At 44.6% G+C, this 21,294-nt stretch overlaps 1 protein-coding gene across 1 annotated transcript in view; it reads right to left on the bottom strand.

The window, feature by feature from the left end:
- Nucleotides 1–14,298: 14,298 nt before the first annotated feature.
- FAM227A (family with sequence similarity 227 member A) overlaps nucleotides 14,299–21,294 on the bottom strand; it is a 102,979-nt gene continuing 95,983 nt past the window's right edge. The window contains exon 17 of the mRNA XM_078683601.1: nucleotides 14,299–17,795. Coding sequence (XP_078539727.1) covers nucleotides 17,727–17,795 — 69 coding nt within the window. The 3' untranslated portion in view covers nucleotides 14,299–17,726. The remainder of the gene's footprint in view (nucleotides 17,796–21,294) is intronic.

Raw genomic sequence — 21,294 nt, 5'->3', positions numbered from 1 at the left:
AACAATTTTGTAGTCCAGGACAGGCTCATTGGAGGCATACATTGCCACCTTCACTGACTTACCGAATGTATCACCAATATATGAATGAGTCCTGCTTAAAACGTACACTCTTTCTGCGCTTTCTGAAACAGACATCGAAGGCTACAAGGCCCAGGTGAAGGGGGCCCCCACACATGACCTTGCAGCTCGATCCAGTGCTATGAGGTCCCTGGGCCTTCAAACCGTAACAAGGCACTTCCCAAGACACTGCCGAGAGCTCATCAGAGTGCAAAAAAAAAAAAAACCTCAGCTGAAGGGCTGTGCTTCAATTGTAGCTGTACCTAGCTTAGATGGCAACGAGAACAGTAAATATATTTTCGTTTTGTATGTAATACTGCCCCCTTGTGTCAGATCAGTACAAGTCAAATATTCCTTCTGCATACATGAATTGCGTTTAATTTATCGAGCTAGGAGTAATGTTATTACTAAACTTTAGCTGTTCAATTAAGATACGAGACACTGCCCTACCAAGATTCGAAGTATAACAAAAGCCAGTTAATCTGGCTGCTCCCTCCTCCCCTCACCCACCTCCTCTTACCTGTGTCCGGCTGGTGCTCGAAAGAAACAAAGGGGCCTCTGTTGCCTGGATACAAAATGCACAACAGAGCCTAGAATGGCCGGTACTTAACCGAGGCGCTGTCCCGCCCCTGACATTGTGAGCCAACATAATTGCTGGCCCAGCTGTTGTGCCGCCCCCCCCCATTCTCTTTGCACTTTTCCCCACCTGTAATGTGATCAGGTGAGGCAGGGGCCCCTGTAGTGAGCTGTGAAAGTGTGACCTTTCACAGTTGCGTGAGGCCCCCTGTGTTTTGCTGAGCGCGAGGCCCTGGGCGGCTGCCCACACTGCCCATGCCTAGCGCCGGCCCGGCCTCAAGGTACTTGTGATTTCTGACTCAGTGGAAGATGATTTATTTTTGAATGGAGAACTTCCTCTGTCGATTCCACTGTCTATTCCTGAGATACTTGCCATGGGCAGGTTAGTCTTTTTTGCCACAAGTGCTTGCTTTCTCTACAGATGAGTAGGCTTGCGTGTCAGGTACGATTGAGGAATCAGTACTGCTGTTCTGCCCTTGAGGTGGTTGATGCTATGTTATGGAGAGCTGAGAAGACTCAGAGTGTCCCTCTTCCTCTTCAGATGCATCGGAAACTCCAACCCTGGACAGACTCAAGTAGTTAGTAGATGTTGGCTCCACTTCTTTCTCTGCTCATCTCACCCTCTTGGCCTAAGAATGAAGTATCCAATTCGGCAATCCAGCACACTTTATGGTAGTGTTAGTGACCTGAGTTTGCTTGGTACTGGCCTCTCCAGCATTCTTCCAGACACGACTTGTGGACTTGTTTCTTTACATGAACCCAGAAATTGGGCTCAAGTCATGGCACTGGGCTCTTTGCACAGATGGATTGACAACGTTGACCTGATGAGAGCTAGAATGCACCACATCAGCCATTCCCTTACAGTACTCGATAACCAGGTTATCTGTGATATTCACAGGAGCAGCAGCCAAGACAGAAGGTATTCTCATGGTTCTCTAAATCAGCACCTCTTGCATGGCGTGCTTTGAAAGTACCCTGGGGAGGGCCTTGGGCCATTCGAGGGATATTGAGACACAGGCCTTGACCACTTTTGCTTTGATCATCCCGTTTACCCTCCATACCACATCTGATGCTTCTGGTCTGTAACTGCAATTAAATCTTTGGTCAACTCCCAGCAATGTGCATAACAATTGCATTATTTCGTTTTTAAAGTAATCCACTTGATCTGATTCAAGGTGAACTGGCATTCAGAACATAGAATCAATTCCTGCAGTAGTAGTTTGGCAACCATCAAACTGTCACATCTCCTGGTGGGATATGCCTCAACCCAGCAGGCGAACATGCATATAATGACTATTATGTACCTCAATTGATTACATTGATGCAATTCCAAGAAGTCCATCTGAAGATGGTTAAAGGTGCCATCTGGCTTTCCTATGTGACTCAGTCTCCACAACCTTTTTGCCCACATTCTTTTTCTGTCATTAAACACTGACACAGATTTTCGGTCATTACGCATTTTACCAATGCAGTCTAAAGGTCATGAACATCCCATCTCGTCCCACATGTATTGGGCCATGTGTCTCACCATGGCAGGTAACACAGAGTCAGGCAAAACAGGTTTCCCATCACTAGATAATCAGATGTCACTAGCATCCTTTCTACATCCTGCCCTTTCCCACTTTGCCTTTTCAATCTCCGGGGGTTCATGTTGTAGTTCCTTCAACTCGTTAAAGGTGGTTTGCACCGTGTTCAGGAGCATGTTAGAAGTACAAGTTACTTACCTTTGGTAACGATGTATCTGGTAGAGACTATTCTAGCCGCAGAATCCTTACGTGGAATTATCCCCAGGCGTATGACTGGATCCGGAAAAATTTTCTTTGCCACACCATCTCTGCGGACCGGTGTGGGGGGGGGGGGGGATACCACAAGAATCCGCCCGCGGGCGTGACGTTAGCTAGGTCACATAAGCCCCAACCCAGCGTGCGGACGTCAGTTTTCTTCTGAGAACTTTTCCCGTGCCACACGTGGAGCCAGCACAAACAAAAAAACTGTGAGAATATAGGAGCAGTGTGCTAAAATAATCAGATAAACAGAAAGGAAAAAGCAAATGGTGAGGAACAGCACCATTCTGGAGAGTGCCAGACAATTCTGCACCTAATAATCATAGAAGGGAGAAGCAGAGCACAGCTACTGCGAAGCAACCCCGTAAGAAAATACAACATCCTCCCTGAGGGTAGAAAAGTATGTGAAAAATTTCACAGCAGACGAAAAGGCCTGCAATCACAGTCCATAAACAGTGAAGGACAACAAGGTCAGAACAGAAGAGTAACAACAATTACCCCCAGACAACCCCAGCAAGGGGAGGCGCACCCCCTGCAAGAACCAAGGGCCGAGGCACAGCCAAGTGACCCCAAGCCAGAGGACTACAGAGGAGTCAAAAATGTCAAACAATGAAAAAGAAGAAGAGCATGAGTAGGCCCCACAATGGAAGACCAGGGTGCAGGGACGCAGGAGTACCCAGGAACCCACCAACCAATCACCAGAAAAGAAGGAGTGGATCAAACAAACAGAACAAAGCATCACACTAGGGAGGAAGTGAAAGAGGACACTCGCAGAAAGCAAAACTACCCGGAGGCAGGCGAGTGCAGAAGACCAAGCTGAGGGTCCTCGCAGACCGGGGAGGAAGGGCGGGTCGTGAAGGAATCTGCGGCTAGAATCATCTCTACCAGATACATGGTTACCGAAGGTAAGTAACTCGTACATCTGATAGAAACTGCTAGCCACAAATTCCTTAACATAGAATAGATACCCTAGCCATACCCAGAAAGGAGGAGGGCCTGCAAGAGAGCCTCCCAGGAAGAAACACAGGGCCCCAAGCAGGGGATGTGTATGGGGACAAGAAGGGCAGCCCAGCCCCTTCCAAGCAGAAGGAAGCAAGGACGAGGCGAAGGGAAGCCAGGACACCACAAGCCCAGCCAAGGTACCAGGAACATCCGCCAGAAAGCCCCGGAGGGACAGACAACGGCAGAGAAGCACCGAGGAAGAAAGAATCACCCCAAGGCTCCAAGGAGAAGAGGTAGAATGGAGGCAAGGCCCCCCACCGGAAAACACACACCGTGGAACCGGCCACAGCCTTGAGTCAGCGGACAAGGCAGAAACGGCTCCACAGGCAAGAAGGCAGGCGTGAGAAGAAAGACATAGTCTTGCAAGGCTCCAACAGAACAAGAGGCAGGCGCACAAGGGCCCCACGCCAGGCCCCCCATCTGTGGACCAGAAAGAGCAGGCAGGCGCAGCCAGCAGCTGGCAAATACCATGAAACCAAGCGCCCAGACCAAGTCGAGAGCAAGATGAAGGCTAAAGCCAAGGAAATCCAGAACAACCCCCAAAGGGAGACCATTTCGGACGTAAACGGACCCTCGAAGAAGTGGGACCAACCAGAAAGAAGAGGAGAAATATATCGGACGGGCCAAAGCCGTCAACCAGAACACAGGAAAATACCAGGACTCCTAACCCCCCTGGAACACCAGACAGAGGGCCAGGCCGAAACGCCAGACAAAAAAGGGTGTAACCACCACAACACAATGCCGCAAACGGCAAGCCAAAGCTGATCCAGCGATGAAGCAGAAATTGGGAATGACAGAACCTGGAGCAGCGCAAGCCACAACAAGATCAAAGAAACCACACCAGCAGTATACAGCGACGCCAAGAAAGGCGAGGAACCCGCAATAGGAATCCACACCCTCTCAGCGTAGCACAGAGCTATACAATAGCTACAAGTACCCCACTTGGGGGATGACACGTCCCAAAAGAAACATGGGAACCACTCTTAGGGAAAAAATCCCGCATCAGAGAACAAGAACATAAGACCTGCAGTAGGAACCACAGACAGCTTAGCAATTAGCCAGAAAATACACACTTGCCAAAATGGCTGAACCAGCAGCCAACCGAAGAGAGAGGCCAACCAAGGGACCCCGAAGGCACATCAAGCCACACAGAACGTACAACCGGGCCACTCAAAACACCTGATTCCAGGAAGCAAGTGGGATAACGCCTCCCATCAAGCATGGAGAATAAACGCGGCCAGCTCTCGACCATCCAACACATGGTCTTGTAGATCAGAGAGGACCCCTTTCATGGGAGACATGAGAAAGAAGGGACTCCACAGATTCCCACAGGCTAGAAGTAGCCCTGGCCAACACACGAAGACTGTTGAGCACCTGCAAAGCAGCACTGGAGTAAGCAAAGATGTTACGCCCCCATGAATCCAACCACCGGGCCTCCAGAGACGGAGGAAACAACACCACAGACAAGGATGGAAAAAGCAGTCGGCAGAAGAGAGCCCTGAGTAGAAGGGTGGAAAGAAAGGTAGACTGGGTCGTGCGGAGCAGGAAAGTGGCGATGCAGGAGCGGCTGAGGCACCGGATCACCCGTGGCAGGACGCCCCCAAAAGAGAGTTATGGGGCGACGCTTAGAAAGGAAGGAACAGCTCCCGTCCACCAGAGCCCTGGTGGAGAACTTAAAAGAGGTTATCCGTGGGGAAAGGGGTGACTGGGTGACCCATTCGCAAAATGCCAGCGGCCGAGGAAATAGCTCGAACAAAGGCAACATTGGCCTTCGTAGGGCGCAGCGGGGTAGACAGCAAGTCCTCTGTGGGCGACAGCTGCAAACCGAGCTGTCCGTTCCCAAGTCTAGATAGATAGAGGGGGAAGCAGCCAGCCCCTTAATGGTGGGGGGTCCAAGGTCGAGTGGGGGACCTGAGGGACCCCCGGGGAAGGCGGAGAAGCTGGTGGAGGAGCCAAACGTGAGCTGTGGAAAAGAGAGTCCGAGGATTGAGGCTGCAGGAACGGCAAGGAGCCTTCCCCGGAAGACGCCGGTGAAAAAGCAATGATGCGGCATCCTGTCTCCGGATAGGAAGAGACCAGGAGATTACAACCTTCCGGAGAGGAAGGAACCTCCGGAGATGAATCAAGGACCTGACGCCCGCATGGTGCCTTGGAGTCGGAGTGGAAAGCAGCGGCGCCGAGTAGACCTCCACCACCACGTGATCCCTAGGAGAATGGGGCGGGGTCGGAACTGGTTTGGCTAAAGCGCCAGCTCGACCGCACACAGGGCAGCTGCCAGCGTAGACGGCCAAGAGGGACTCGGGAAAGCACCCCTGGCCCGGGCCTCCACCCACGGCACCTCGGTGCCAAAACATCGCAGGCTCGGCCCTTGGCGAGGCAGCCACCCGCACAGAGGGCCGAGGGGGACTCAAGTACAAGCCCTGAGTCCCGGTGATCTTCTGCGATGCCACAGGGAGCCCCAAAGGGATTTGCGGCGAGGCAAGGACGCTGTGGGTGGAAGGGGGGAGCCCCGCAGGACCGCGCCCCGACGACACCACTCTCCTACAACCTGAAGCCGAGCCCGTCGGCGCCGGGGACGAAGCCGCCGACATCGCCACAGAAGGCCCTGCGCGAGGCAAGGGATCCACAGGCATCTCAGGAGGAGGAGGGGCCAAAGAAGCCTGCAGAGCCGCAGCGAAGGCTTCCATCTGGGCCCTAGTGGCGCCGGGAAACGGCGGGTAGGGTGGTGACTGGTGGGGGCGCGCGTCCAGAAGGGAACCCGCGCCGAACGAGGACAAGGTCTCGGAGACAAGCTGCAGGACCTACCAGCTGGCGAGCGACGATCTTGGGGCCATGGCGCAGGGCGATGCCGCAGACGGAATCGGCGGTTCCTTGCTTCTGAGGTAGGGGACGGACGCTGGGATGACACCGACCTGGACAAGCAGGCCGACAGCAACTTCATCCGGCGCTCCCGCAGGGACTTCAGTTGGAGGTGCTGACAAGCTTCACACTCCGTAGAGTCATGGTGCTCACCCTAACACCACATGCAGATAGGGTGAGGGTCCCTTTGCCGACATCTGGCGTGCACAATCCGTACACGTCTTGAAGCCTGAAGGCATTCTCACACTGTTCCTAAACACAAGGCGTGAAAAGGAGGCTTGAAAACAGGCCAGGACACAATCCGGATCCGCGTTGCATGGGGAAAAAGGAAAACTGATGTCAGCGCACTGGGGTCGGGCTTATGTGACCTTCCTGACGTTACGATGTCAGGGCGGAGTGACGTGGTAACGCTCCCCCGGCGCGCAGAGATGCTGTGGCAAAGAAAATGTTTCCGGATCCAGTCTTACACCTGGGGATAATTCTACATTAAGGAATCTGCGGCTAGTAGTCTCTATCAGATATCTCTCACTCAGCAGGGCATCATTGGTTCAGATGGAATGTGCTGAGTTCAAGAGAGTAGAAGGGAGCAATCTCATCCGCATAGCGGCTGCCTCTTGTAACAAAGTCCTCACACTCAGTGCAGCACATTTCACCACTGCTATTTCTTTGAGCAGCTGTAGAGCAGTCAACAGGTTCAGGGACTACAGACTATTCTTGATAGGTGACCAAGCTGAAGTTAGGAACCCTCTCTGCAACCACAGTTGACCAAAGTTGTGCCCCACACCAAAGCCATACTGGCTGTCAGTATAACTGGTGACTCAAGACGAAGCATCAGGGGCATTCATAAGACACTTAGAACCACCAGACAGTCCTTCCCTCAGTTGTAGTTTGGCTTTAAGGGAACGTGGATGTATGGACATATTGAAATGAGTATGATATTCGGTCCCTCGGATAAGCCCAGCAAAGCAAAGTGTCTTATGAATGCCCCTGGTGCTTCATTTTACCATTAGTGAGCCCACACTCATTTTGGAAGTTGTAGTGTGCTCGTTTGGTTTCGAAAAATTGTGTACACCGGGATTTGTTCTTTCATGTTGGTTTTTTGATTACTGTATTTGTGTTTTGTTTATACCAAAGTCTATTTACATTTTGTTTTACACTTTATAGCATAAATTGCACAGAAGTCTTTGAAAATGTATGCTGTGTTCTCTGAATTGCTGTTACTTGTTTGACAGAAACCCATACAGTGATTAAATTAACTGTTCTAATTCATATCTATCAAAAATAAAAAGAATGAGATATAATCACGTTGAATAAGATTCATGATCAGTAGAAGTTTAAGTTGTATCTGTACTGACCTTTTCTCGTTGCTGTTTGTTCAATTTAAACTCAGCATCATACGCCCGAGTCTCCAACTCTACTCCACCTGGTGTGCAATACATCATGCAATTAAGATTACAGAGAAGGTCTATTCCCAACACATTCACTGGACTGGAATCACATATGACGAGTTGGTGACAATCACTGATGGTCCTTATTTTTACTGGGACGGGCGCCTAAACCTGATTGGTATGCTGCTGATTTATCATGTTAACATCTTGGATCTTGTTTCCAGAGAAGCGTGGGTTCGTGACCTCAACCTTTCTAACAGTTGAATAGGTGGCTCCAGTGTCTATTAGGAAGGGTAAAGGATGTCCATTAACGTCTCCCTCTACATAAGGGCCACTCTTGGTCCACTTCCAGGACTTTGCCAAGTATACACTCCTCTTCCCTCAGGCACCATCATTGGGCCTGTTCAGATCCCACTGAGCTCTCATACATAATGGGAACTACATGAATTGGTTCTGCTGGGCTCTGAAACTAAGTTGGAAGTGAGGGTTCCCGCTTTGCACTTGTATGGGTGCTAGGGGTTTCAGCTGTGGCCACCCACCAACCATTGGGCAGCCACAGCCTTGGCAATCACTGATGACACCTGATTGTGATTACGGGAAATGAGGGTACTTTAAATACCACTTACTTGCCTCCTTACATTTCCATCCCAGGTGAGCAGGGGAGGGGTAGGTTCTGGCGCTCTACGCTCAGGACCACATGATTACAACTACCAACCTAAACTTTCAGCAGGTATTATCTCTCTCCTTATCTCCGGAGGGCTTTTCTCTTTCTAATGCGGATATTTATTCGCAATGTTTAACAGTTCTTTAGCAGCTGTCACCTAAAGGGAGTTACAGATTGATCTAAAGGGTAAGATCCCTACTCTCATCTGTGTAGATTTCACTACCTCATTTCTATTTGCGTAATTTTTTGTACGTCCAAAATATGTTATTTGTATTTTTTACACGTGTTCACCTGCCCGGCCTTCTGTATGTATGAACAGTTTCACTTTACAGTGACTTTTTAGCGCTGTTAAAAGCATGAGTGTGTCTACCATGAGGCGATGCGAGGGGGGGTGTGAGTGTGAGTGTGTGTGTGTGTGTGTATATATATATATATATATATATATATATATATATATATATATATATATATCGAACTTCTCCTTCAAACGAAAAAGAACAGAGGCCACAAGGAAGATGCAGGTTAGACACCGTTTAATTTCAAGAGTCCCAGCTCAGGCGGATGCATTTCGGCGGTATTGCCTTCTTCAGCGCCGTCAGCTGTTAAGGTCCGCTCTAATGTTCTCGGTCTGATTTAAATAATTGCCGGCACTTGTATCCCTCCTTCCTTCACAGTCTGTGCACCAATCAGAGCCCGCTTGTGTCGATAGCGAACTCCATTTCCCAGAATGCCGCATCATGGTGTCCCGGGCTGGTGGTGTAGAAGGATGGGCTCGATTTCTGTAGTGCAGGCTCCAGGCGAGTCGAGTGGATCACGGAGCCATCAAAACAAGCAGTGACCCTGCCGCATCTCCTTGCATGCTGCAGCAGCCCGATGCGTTTGGGGAAAACATGAGAAAGGGCTGTCAAATGCGAGACAGATCACCCTGTTAAGGTAAAATACCTAGTTCAACTCACTATCCCCTAACGGTCAAGGCGGAGCCCGAAGATACCAGTCCCCTGGTTGATGAATGTGCTGCAAGCAGCGGTGTGCCAGTTTGGCCTCTGGTTCACTTGCGCTGCAGGGCCATCTGGACTGAGCTGCTGGCAAGCTCAGAAAATGTAGCGAACTTCTCCTTCAAACGAAAAAGAACAGAGGCCACAAGGAAGATGCAGGTTAGACACCGTTTAATTTCAAGAGTCCCAGCTCAGGCGGATGCATTTCGGCGGTATTGCCTTCTTCAGCGCCGTCAGCTGTTAAGGTCCGCTCTAATGTTCTCGGTCTGGTATATATATATACTCTTAGGAAAACAACGGTGGTCACACTCTGTTTTTTGCCATCATGTTTACACCAAAAAAGCATCCTTTTCTTTTAGTGGTTCTCAAACGTATAACTGTAGTCAAATGTGTTTCCTAACCAGTACATTTCAATGCATTTCACTTGACAGTACAAAGCGGTCCAGTATTTCAAGTTTGTAACATTACTGTCAAATGTGATTGGCTGAGAGCAGACTCTGCCTTCTCCCCTCACACCTGACCACCACCCCATAGCCTGTCCGTCTTTCAGACATTACAGGAGGATTGCAGAAACGTCTGATTTTCTTTGGGCAGGTGTACGTGCAAGGCAGTTAAACATTTATTTTTATTCCGATAATATATTGTTGAAAGTATAAATTTTTAAATGTAAAGAAAAAGTGCAACCTTTTACTCTTGGTAGAAATTTATTTTTGTGGTTTAGTTGTCAAATAAGGAACCACAAGATTTTGTTAAATGCCATTTATCTGAAGTGGATTGCAGACGTTCTTCATCGCTGTCTTAGGAAACGACTGCTGCTTCTAGAACATTGCCCAGCACCCTGGGTGATATACAATTAGACTCAGTGCAGTCCAGGAAAACCAGACTGGAAAATGTTTTGCCCTTAACACTCTACCTCGCCTTACTCAAGCCTGGTTTACCAGGGAACTGTCCATTACATCCTTTAATTAATCAAAGAGCATGAAGAGAGGTAGCTGGCTTTCACGACCTTTCATCAATGGGATAGCCTTCCCAAAACATCAAGTACTAAGTTTTCTCAGAGCATTCGGGAATCACAAATATCTTTAATAATACATTCTTTATTTGCTTCTGCTATAAGAGGTTTAGACGGAGTCTTAGTTTCATACATCTTAGCAAAAAAAGTTGGTTAAAGGCAAATAAAGACCTGAAAGGAGAGTTTTCACTGGACAACGTCTGTGCTTGTGTACTCAAGGAGTTGACAGCCATGATTGAATCTCGCACTTTGTAAATTCCCTTGATTTGCTGAAGTGAATGTGGATGCTCTTCTTCGCTCTCCTAAATAGGACCTGCTACTCATTGAACACTGCTCAGAAATCAAGGTGATCTACAACTAGATTCAGTGCAGTCAAAGAAAAGAGTACTGGAAAAATCCTGTTTTCAGAGGACAAAATCTGAATACAGATAACAAAAACCGTTGAAGGCAGGCAATGAACAGGCAAGGCAAAAGGAAGTATAAATGGATCAAAAGAACAGCTCAAACAGTTCCAGAGCGCACACCAAATATCATAGTGAGGTGCTGAAAATCAGTTTGAGTCTTCTTTGACCCTGAATTACCTTTAGGCCATCTTGGATTGAGAGGTTAACTGAAAAACAGATAAGGTAGCAAAAAACAAAATCCAAAGTAAACTATGCACTGGAACAATACCCAGTGAAAGGGAAGGATCCAGATTCAACACTGGAAATCGAACTCCGGCAGAGGTATCCAAAATGTAGTAGTCAGAACACTGTGTAGGCCTCGATAGTCGCAATGGTGGTTACAGGAATTGCTGACAATTCTCAAGAGCAAAAACGATGCACCTGTCTGACCGCGGTTTCAATAACAGGTAAGTGAGAAGCAGACACTGGTACTAAGTCACAGCGATTCCCCAGTAATGCAGTACAAATTATGGTGTGTAAAATGGTGAGCTCAACCAGATTTACTCTTTTGATCAAAACTGTGAGATCCTGGGCAGTTTACTTTGCCAGTCAGTGATACACTTTCCTAAAATGTTGAATGTTGAGTAGCCATCTAGTTACGACAAGACTTTAGTAGTGCAGGCACATCACCTAATTTGTAAGGGTAAAGAGAGGTGGGGCTTTCACAGGGCTATAAATCGGCTCCCTAAGGTGTTACCGCAGGATAGGGACCACCACCTCAGGGTAATCTCTGGACTTAATAATTGACAATATGCTGCTGGTACATCACATATTTAACAACAATAGTCACTACATCAAAGTTGGGTACATCGAGAGTCTTAACATTGAGGGTTAGTTTTGAGTATTTTTCTTTCCATGACTTTATTTCAGAGGTAAGTTATTTTTAAATGGTGTTAAATTACTTAATTTCAACTGTGTATATACATATATATATATATATATATATATATACACATACATACACACACGTGAACACCCATAATATATATATATATATATATGCGTTTACTCCGTCACCACTTCAAATTCTTTTCACACGAACGAACGGAGCATGGACCACAGCGTTTGTGCAGCAATACAATACTTTATTGCTCTAAGACCTCTACAGCCATGACGCGTTTCAGCCCGTCACGGGCCTTGATCACATGGCACGCTCTGTCAGGTGAGCAGTTCTTTTATACCGTTTTTTTCCATCTTTTTTTCTTTAACTCAACCAGTGTTTATTTAAAGTGACAAGCGCTTAAGTTTAAAACCATAGAAACAGAAGAAACATTCAACAGGATTTAGGGGAATTTTGGCAAAACAGTTCATTTTTAAAGTGTAGATGTTCAGGTAAAATACCATAACTAAATTGATTTTGCTTACAATTCCCCACAATTGATCAAGAGTTGTCTCAAACAATTTCATTCCACCTGTATTGCCCCTTTGCTAAAAATCTTTAAAATTGATTATTAAAATGCCCAGTTCTTGTATTACATAAAACCATTGATGTATAACACATATATATACACAAATACATATAACATTTTCTGGTTAAGTCACTTAAAATTCTACCTAGTAAAGTTTATGATAGCAAATATAAAGTATTTTTTTTCCAAACAATAATTAAATATTAGGGTACATAATTTCACATTTTGAAGTTTATATAGGAGTAAAAAGGAGTTTAGGGCTCAGGGATGGAACGTTTATGGGGTAGTAAGGAGTTGGTAGGGTGCAGGGAAGTTTTAGGGTTCAGGGATGGGTAGGGTACTAAGTAGTAAGTAGGTTTTAGGTCTCAAGAATGTGTAGTGTATTTGGCTAGAAAGGAGATTTTAATATTCACGGATGAGTAGTATATAGGGGTAGTATGGAGTTTTTAGTGCTCAGGGATGGGTAGTTGATAGGGGTTGTAAGGCATTTTTAAGGCACAGGGATGGGACGCATTTGGAGGTAGTAATGAGTTTTTAGGGCTGATGGATGGGTAGTAATTGTACGTTAATTGCAAAAATGTATTTAAAAGGAAATTACATTGAAGAAAATATATTTTTTGAAATTATGGATTAATAAATAAATACACACGCACACACGTGTGTGCATGCATATATATAAATATATGTCAAAGCAATACACTTTCAAGCTAAGAGTGCTGCATCAATTATGCAGCAATGGAAGAAGGGAACTCTGGATAGTTCCCAACTTTTAGGCAGAAAGCAGCTCTTTTATATGGAGCACTCTACAACACATAACACACCAATTGATAGAGGGTCTCAGGGAAACTTTTAAAGACCAGCATGGACAAAAATCCCCAGTTCAATACTGTATACACAAAAATAGATGAAGAAATGAAGAAGCATGCCACCTTTGTAAGTGATGGGATTCCGTCCTCTTAAATAGGACTTTTTCAGGTTCTAACACTAGATTCATGTAAGTATTTTGTTGTGCCCTTGCACTACTTTTTGTGGGATCATTGCAGACCCGCGGACTATTTTTGTGTATACAGCACTCTACAACACGCCAACACTTTAAAAGTACTCGCCTCAAATGTCTGTTTTTCTAGCACAGTTTTTAAGAATTAGATTAGCATGGTGCCATCCAGACTGAGCTAGAAAAGTGACAACGTCCTTTGGCATTTTTACTGCAATGTCTTTAGGCAAAGGATTAGCTAGTGCCATCCATGCGGAGCTGAAAAATGATAAAAGCTGTTTACCACTCCAGGCACAGTATTCCAGCTTTGGATTGGTAAAATACCATCCAAACCAACCTAGAATGAATAAAAGCAGTCCCTGACACGTGTTTTGCTTTTATTAGAGCTCATCAGAGAGAAATAGCTTTGTCCAGACACAAGGGAGCACCCAGTATAAAGCAAAACAATACCTTTTCAGACTTTTCAAATACCGAGCACAAAAAATGGTGAACAATTTATGGCTTCTTTTTGCAACCAGTAGGATAGTACTTTTGTCCCATAGTGCCTTCGTTCTCTATTTTTAGTCCAGTGGGGTTGTGCTACTTTTTATTAACTCCCCGCTTAACAGTTCGATTCTTTCACTTTTTTAAAGATATCTTCAGACTTCTTTGCTTTTTCATTTTTAAACAGATGCATGTGAGAGATTTATTGTACCTCATATTGACTTCTGTTTTACTGAATCGTAATTACCTTTTATACATGTTCGTTCCTAGTGTTCTAAACCTTGTATACATTTGTAAATTTGTAGTTTCTTGCAAATGTTTTGAAAATGTTTATATTTAAATCATATGGTATGGTTGTGATGTTGTTGGGCTTAATTAAGCAAAATAAGAAAATAATGTATTATTTATTTTACTTGTTTTTCTTTAGTGCTCACAAATGTTCACTCTACATGGCGCCAGAATGGCACCTGCTCCAGTACTAAAAATGATCATTGTCCCTCACAACATACAGGTCATAAGATAGTCCCTGAAACCTAGTTAGTGAGATTCATTGCAGAGTTCAGCTAGGAGGCTATTTCAGAACTTCATTCTGTATGTTTAAACTTGTATGGTAGGATTGTTAAGAAATTGATGTGCCATTATAATACATGTTAAGTAAGAGGCCTTTGAGGTCACAGGATAGGTAGCCAATATCCCTAATATGGTAAAGAGAAATTGAAAGGCAAAGCCCCTTCCCGACTTGTAAAATTACAGCCATATTGTGCAGTTTTACGTGACAATCGGAAGCAAACCATAAACAAATTGAAAGGCAAGGCAGGGGTGAATTTTACATGATTTTTTAAATTTACCATTGTCAATAAATAAGAATGGGAAGCAGGAAATAACATCAGTTACTGCAAACTAAAGAGCCCAAAACAGGTCAAAATTAGTAAAAAAATAATGCAATTTGAATACATTTTGACCAAATGGATGTATGTCATCTGCACTGGTACGGACTCACAGAGCATCCTTTGTCCCCTGATTTCAACCACACACTGTATTTTCCCTGTTTGTTTCCTGAACATTTCTCTGTTTTGTTTTATATTTTGAACTCAAAAGATGAACATTTTTAAAAGAATCCCCAAGTGAGTGTGGTGTGTTTATCTATGCATCAAGAGTGGATATGGATATGTTTATTAATGTCATGACAGAGTGGACATTAGTAAGTATATTTATGTCATGCCACTGAATTGTGCCCTAATATGCTATTGGCAACAAGGAAAGTAATAAATATATAATCACACATTTTATATTATAGTGCAATGGTCAAATTTTTATCACATTAACAATGCTCACCTAATTAACTGGAGAAATCCCTTCTTATTGCCTTATAAGGTCCAGTTAACAACCACTTTATTTTGTAAAAAGTTAAATTTAATGGGGAGAGTATTTGCTCTTTTTCTCCTCCAAATCGGTGTAAATTGTTAACCAGGTGCCGCTCTGAAAATGTAGGTAAACATCTGGGCTCACGGTCACAAGACTTATTAAAGGAGATATTTTCTTACTGTACAATTTAACCACAGGTGCTCTGGATAAACACTTTTAGTTATGACTTCCACACATGAAAATGAGCGCAGCATAACAACCCTATATAATCTGTCTCAAGAGGCATGGCACCTGCCCACAATAGACAACAATAACAGTAATTCACATAAAAACATCATGTTTGACTATTGTTAATGCACACAAACTCGTTTTAAAACCTCTTAGATGTATGTCTTTACTGCAAACTGCGTATGTTCAACCACTGGGAAGCCTATATTTTTCTTTACATGTAATATAAAAAATACATATTGGGTAATAAAGACCAATAATGTCATCCTGAAGTCCTGGTGATGTTAATAAAGCACTCAACATTTAGCCTTATGATTTTTTTATTGCCCAGAGATGACTTCCAATTCAGAGGTCTGCAATCAGTAGAGTGAAAGGGATGTATGTGTGCTGAGTGAGACCTGGGACTGTACATATGGCCTTTACCTGGAATAAATGTGGCATATCTGCTGAAAGAAGAGGTATTATTGCATGCCTTAATAGCACAGTAGAATTTATGGACCATATTCATGGTTACACTTTATTTATTTTGGCGTTTTAGACAATGCCATGTATCTGTTTGATTGGAGGTAGAGTCAAGAGACCACAGAAGATGGTCAAGCAACTCATACTGTGTAAATTGTATGGCATAAAGTACCCCCTGCAGTACATTTCAAAGATATTGTAAGTCACTATTGAATTTTGTGCCTATATATAGAAATGAAGCCAAAAGCAGAGTTCCTTTATAGCATCATGAATGGTCGGCATGATCTGCAATATCCTTTCAAAATATGGCAGCGGATATTGAATGCATTGTAATAAATGGTCACACCATCACCTTCACCCTTACCACAAACCACTTCAATCCTTCGCGGCTTTACCCTTTACATGAAAGAGATAGTATGGTTGTAGACATGAAAAATAAAAGTGAAATCTATATTGCAACATTAAACATGCCAAAAAAGCAGTAATTTGTGGCACAAATATAGTAGAATCTGTTGAATATAAATCAGAATAAAAAAAGGACTGTAGCTCAGCATAAGTAGTAATATGCAGAGAGATTGTTTTTTTAGCTGTAAGAACTATGTGTTGAAAATAAACATGTTGCCATAAATATATAATTTTTGCTGGGCACAGTTTATTTTAGAAAAACAGATCAGAGGAGCAAAAAGCCAGTTCTCGTTTCCATTGTTTAAACTTTAGCTGTAATTGTAGTCTGCGACCTGCCTTTCACTTTGACTGCTGGCTCTGGCAGTCTGCATTGTGAGATCAATTGCAATACATTTTTTACAGTTACGTCATTTTCTTATTACAAGTGACTAGCGACATCACAACTCAACTATATCAAGGAAATTACAACCTGTTTTATACTGTGATTGAAGGCTTCCAGGGTCTAACTGGCTTATAGGGCAAAAAGACAGTGCCTGGAGGGCTGGTCTAACATTCAGTGTGTAGGACGATTTTGTGGATGCTTATGGGCCAGTTTCATGATCTCTGGGCTGTTTTTTGTTACTGTTCATGTTCCTGATATTAAAACAAACTGTGCCCGTAGCAAGCTCAAATACATGCCGTCTTCCATACCTCTCAAATCATTTATACAGTGGGTCTTTAAAAGTTAAAAACTGCCCCAATTTGCAAACATGGGCTACTTTTTGCTAGCAATCTAATTCATTAATGGGAGCCACATTTATTTTGGTGCCCAGGCCTATTTTCTGACCTAGTCTGACCCTGCAGACACCCATATACTATCTTATCATATATATGTAATGCTCTCTGTACAGTTGAAGGTCTATCAGTAAAAAGGAATTCAACATTTGAATAATTTCTAAAGAGTCCAGCAATTATAAAAATATACTTCTTTTGTACTCCCTAATCTTCCAACAGTACCAATAAGAATAAAAGAAAGTTCCTCGGTTTGATAATATCTAGTTGGCTTCTGTGAACTATTGTGCTTTCATTTACTGAAAGAACATTTCAAAAGGAGTTAGTCTTACAATTATTTCAGAAATTCTGGCATAAGCATTTTAAGACATTTGAGGTTGGTCAAATCACCTACAGCCGATTGTGTGGGTGTTTAATCTTGAGTTTAGGCTTCTGCAGAGCATTTACAAGGGCCAAATTGGAGTAAAGGGAGATGGGAAACATTTTCAACTAGCTGGTGACTCCGAAAGCTCTGGAGGCACAGTTTCCACCCACTCTAGACGTTTGAAGGCACTTTCCAGCATAGGAATTACTTGTCATCCATTGAACATCTAGCCAACACGGCTTACATCCATATTTTGAATTAACATAACAATGCAGGTTGCTAGATTGCCAGTTTGGCACTTATTCATTAAACACACAATATACATACATAAAAATGAGACTACCCCATTCCTGCATTTAAAGATACCAGCTGTCACATGGAGCAAGCCGAAAGACATGTTAATGAGTTGCTTGGCAGGGCAATGGTCTTAGTCAAAGCACCCACGTCTCACGGAATAGATGGAGATCAGTTCTGTGCTGCAAGTGCAGCATCCAAGGCTTCTGCTACTTCTTGTGGTATTCCGCCATCTGCATTCTTTGGGAAGCAAGAGAGAAAAAATAATAAGCTGCTTTGTTCTCGTTGCCTACTATTTACTATTATAGATCAACATGCTTTCTGAAATATCCTCTGCCTCCAGCCTGAGAAATCTGAATACTTTGAACAGAAAATTATCAGTCCTATTTAAGTTCAACAACATCAGCTTAAGAGCACAGTGATGTCAATCAGAGGTGAGGTCGCTATGAATTGTCAAAGTTTGAATGCTAGAGCAACGGTTTTATAAAAAGGTGTTACAGTTAAGTAACGGTTTCTTCTCCCACACTGGATATGGTACAGAATTAGCGTTCAGAAATGCTTTTAATTTTGTAGAATTGACGCTATGTCACATGCAAGGACATGAGGAGCACTTGCTAGTATGTACATGCAGCACTGTTTTCAGAATGTAGGCTGCAAGATAAATGTCACTGCTATGTATTTTCCTTCCATAGAGATGTTGCACAGCAGTACTGTCATCACCATACTTCCATCTTTGGAAAACATGGTGACCAACCCTAGAAATGACCTATTGACATTACCTTAGCACAATTTAATGGATAACAAAATTCACATGGCTAGGACCTGATGGTCAAAGGGGTCATTGCTAAGGGTCACAGGTCTGTGCAAACACGGCCCCTCACACTCTGCCTTGCTATAGTTGGTCACCGCGGCAATGAAACATTTCGTTGAAGGGGAACTAAATACCCAACTGTCCCCAATATTTCTCTCATTTATCATGCCATGTTGTTGGGTGCTCTGATTCTCATCAATCCCACAGATGTAGTCATGAGAGCTTAAACATAATGATAGGAGAGGATAGGAGAGTGCAGAGAGTGCCTGCTGACCAATAGTGCAAGGACCAAGTTTGAGGGGTCTTGGGATCACATTTACAGTCCAACACAAAGTTGGACAATCGTCGCTCATGGGTATTCCTGCATGAATATTTCATAAAGGTGTTTCTTCAATGAAGAAGAAACAGAGATGAGGTGCCACAGGACTGAGTGAGAAGGGTTCTATATGAAAGATGAGCTGGGCTAGGTGTCTCTTGCACACTGTGCGGTGCTTGCTCATGTTAAACAGGCTATTAGTGAGATTAACTGCAAATATCTGTTAGGAAAGTTTGCACTGTTCAGTTTTCTGGAAGTACAATTGATGCACATATAATGTATGAATCACTACTGGTAAACTCTTTGGCAAGACCTGTCTCACTTGTCAAATCAATAAAATAAATTTTTCTGAATTACACTGTGTTGTATTGCAAAGCCTTTCTCTCTTATAGACCCACTACTTCTACTAATACTACTACTAATAATAATAATAATAGAACACTTCTACAGCACACGGCTACCTCCACCAGAGGTGTCCCGGCGCTAGCAACAGATTCGGCAGCGAGAGAAAAGAGCTCCGGGAAGCTGAAATGCCAGGTTTTCAGTGCTTTCCTACATGCTAGTTCTGACTCTAACTTACGAAAATGGATAGGCATAGTGTTCCAGAGTGATGCAGTTCTCACTGAAAAGTCTCGACCACCTATCCTGGCTTTAGAGAAACGAGGAACTCTGAGTAGTTTCTGGTGATTAGATCTCAAAGCCCTATCATGGTGATATTTCTGGAGTCTCTGTTTCAAGTAGCCCGGGCCCCAATCTCTGGTGGCTCTATAGGCAATAGAAAATGCCTTGAATTCGATCCTCCTTTTGACAGGCAGCCAATGGAGGCTCCGCAGATGGGGGGATATATGGTGGTTGAACGGCAAATTCCTAATAAGTCTGGCCACAGTGTTTTGAATAATTTGCAGCCTTCGGATCAGATAAGGTGGTAGTCCAATATATAGGCTATTGGCATAGTCTAGCGGGGACATGACCAATGCATGGACCACAGACTTCCTGCAGTCCATAGTCAGGAGATAAAGAAATACCCACATGTCTCTCTGCTTCCAGCAGCAGGACGAGGAGACTTGGCATATCTGGGCCTTGCAAGAGAAGTTTGTGTCGAATTTGAACCCCAGATTCCTATCTGAATCTACTGGGATCGGCGGGGGGTTTAGCTCAGATGGCCACCAGAGTTCGGATAGCAAATGAGAGGCTTGATTGAAAAACAAGACCTCTGTTTTATTGGTATTTAATTTCAAGCAGCTATCCGTCATCCAAGCCGAGATGTTGTTCAGGCAATGCTTAAAGTTGGTGAAAGCTGCCTCGGAGTGTTCTCTAAAAGAGAACACAAGCTGAGTATCATCAGCATAGGATTCAACTTTCACTCCCCATTGCTCTACTAAAGGTGCAAGGGGGATTAGATAGACATTAAATAATGTAGGGCTCAGAGTCGAGCCTTGGGAGACCCGGCACACGAGGTGTTTCTGTGAGGACACATGGGGGTGGAGAAATACCTGCTAAGACCGACCCTCCAGACATGAGCGGAACCAGGCCAGCATGGTCCCCGTCACTCCCAGATGCTCAAGTCTCTCCGAAAGAATCCAATGAGACACTGTATCGAATGCTGCAGATAAATTCAACAGCACAAGCATTACGGAGCTACCCTGGTCTAAGGCTTCACATACAGTTTCCGCAACTTCCAAAAGAGCTGTCTCCATGCTATAACCCGATCTGAAACCAGACTGGGAGTCATGGAGACAGTTGTTAGACTCCAGGAAATTAGATAGCTGCTTCTGGACTTCCTTCTCAAGAATTTTGGCCGGTGCTGGCAAAAGGGAGATAGGCCTAAAAGTCTTGAGCTCTGCTGGATCCGCGTCTGGTTTCTTAAGAATAGGCAGGACATAGGCCAATTTCCAGGTGGCTGGAAAAGTGCATGTTATCAGAGAGGAGTGTCAAATTGGGTTCAGCTGCGAATTGAGCCATGGAGCAAGCAATGTAAAGGACTTAGCTGGGCAGGGATCGCCAGGCGAACCTGATTTACATTTGTTCAGTACTATCAGGGAAGCTTCTGGGCAAAACGGGTGACATTCGGACCAGTTGCCAGGAGGGTCTAGAGTGGACTTTAGCGTAGTTGATGGCCCAGCTGAAGGGAAGGAGGAATTGATAAGTTGTACTTTCTCCTAAACATGAGCTTTGGTCCTTCTCGAGCTAGGAGCACAGGGGCCACCTAACTTTAACCTAGGGTAAGGTGTTGAGGGGCAGTGGCGGTGGGTCCATTAGGGGCGATGGGGCGTTGCCCCACTAGCCACATGGCCCCTGTCACACAAGCAACTAATTACTTCTGTACTTCATCATAATTAAAAAGTTAGAACTACTCGCGCAGTCGGCACTGGCAGTCTCCCTCTCGCGCTGATGTTCTCCGGGACACGTCCGAGGCACTCGGCCAATAAAGGGGGTGGGGGCGGGGCTGCAGCAGCAAATGTTGAGTGACAGGGAGCAGTGCGCACTAAGCGCAGCTGCAATAGTGCGCATGTTTGATATTGGGCTGGTCATTTTTATGACCAGCCCGAACATGCGCACTACAGCCATCTACTACCATCCTGACCTGTACTGTAGGAGAGCGAGGGTTGACC

The sequence above is a fragment of the Lissotriton helveticus genome, chromosome 1_1 (assembly GCF_964261635.1).
Source record: "Lissotriton helveticus chromosome 1_1, aLisHel1.1, whole genome shotgun sequence".
NCBI lineage: Eukaryota > Metazoa > Chordata > Amphibia > Caudata > Salamandridae > Lissotriton > Lissotriton helveticus.
Note: the sequence above shows the minus strand (reverse complement) of the source record. Positions and strands in the feature narration are given on the sequence as shown.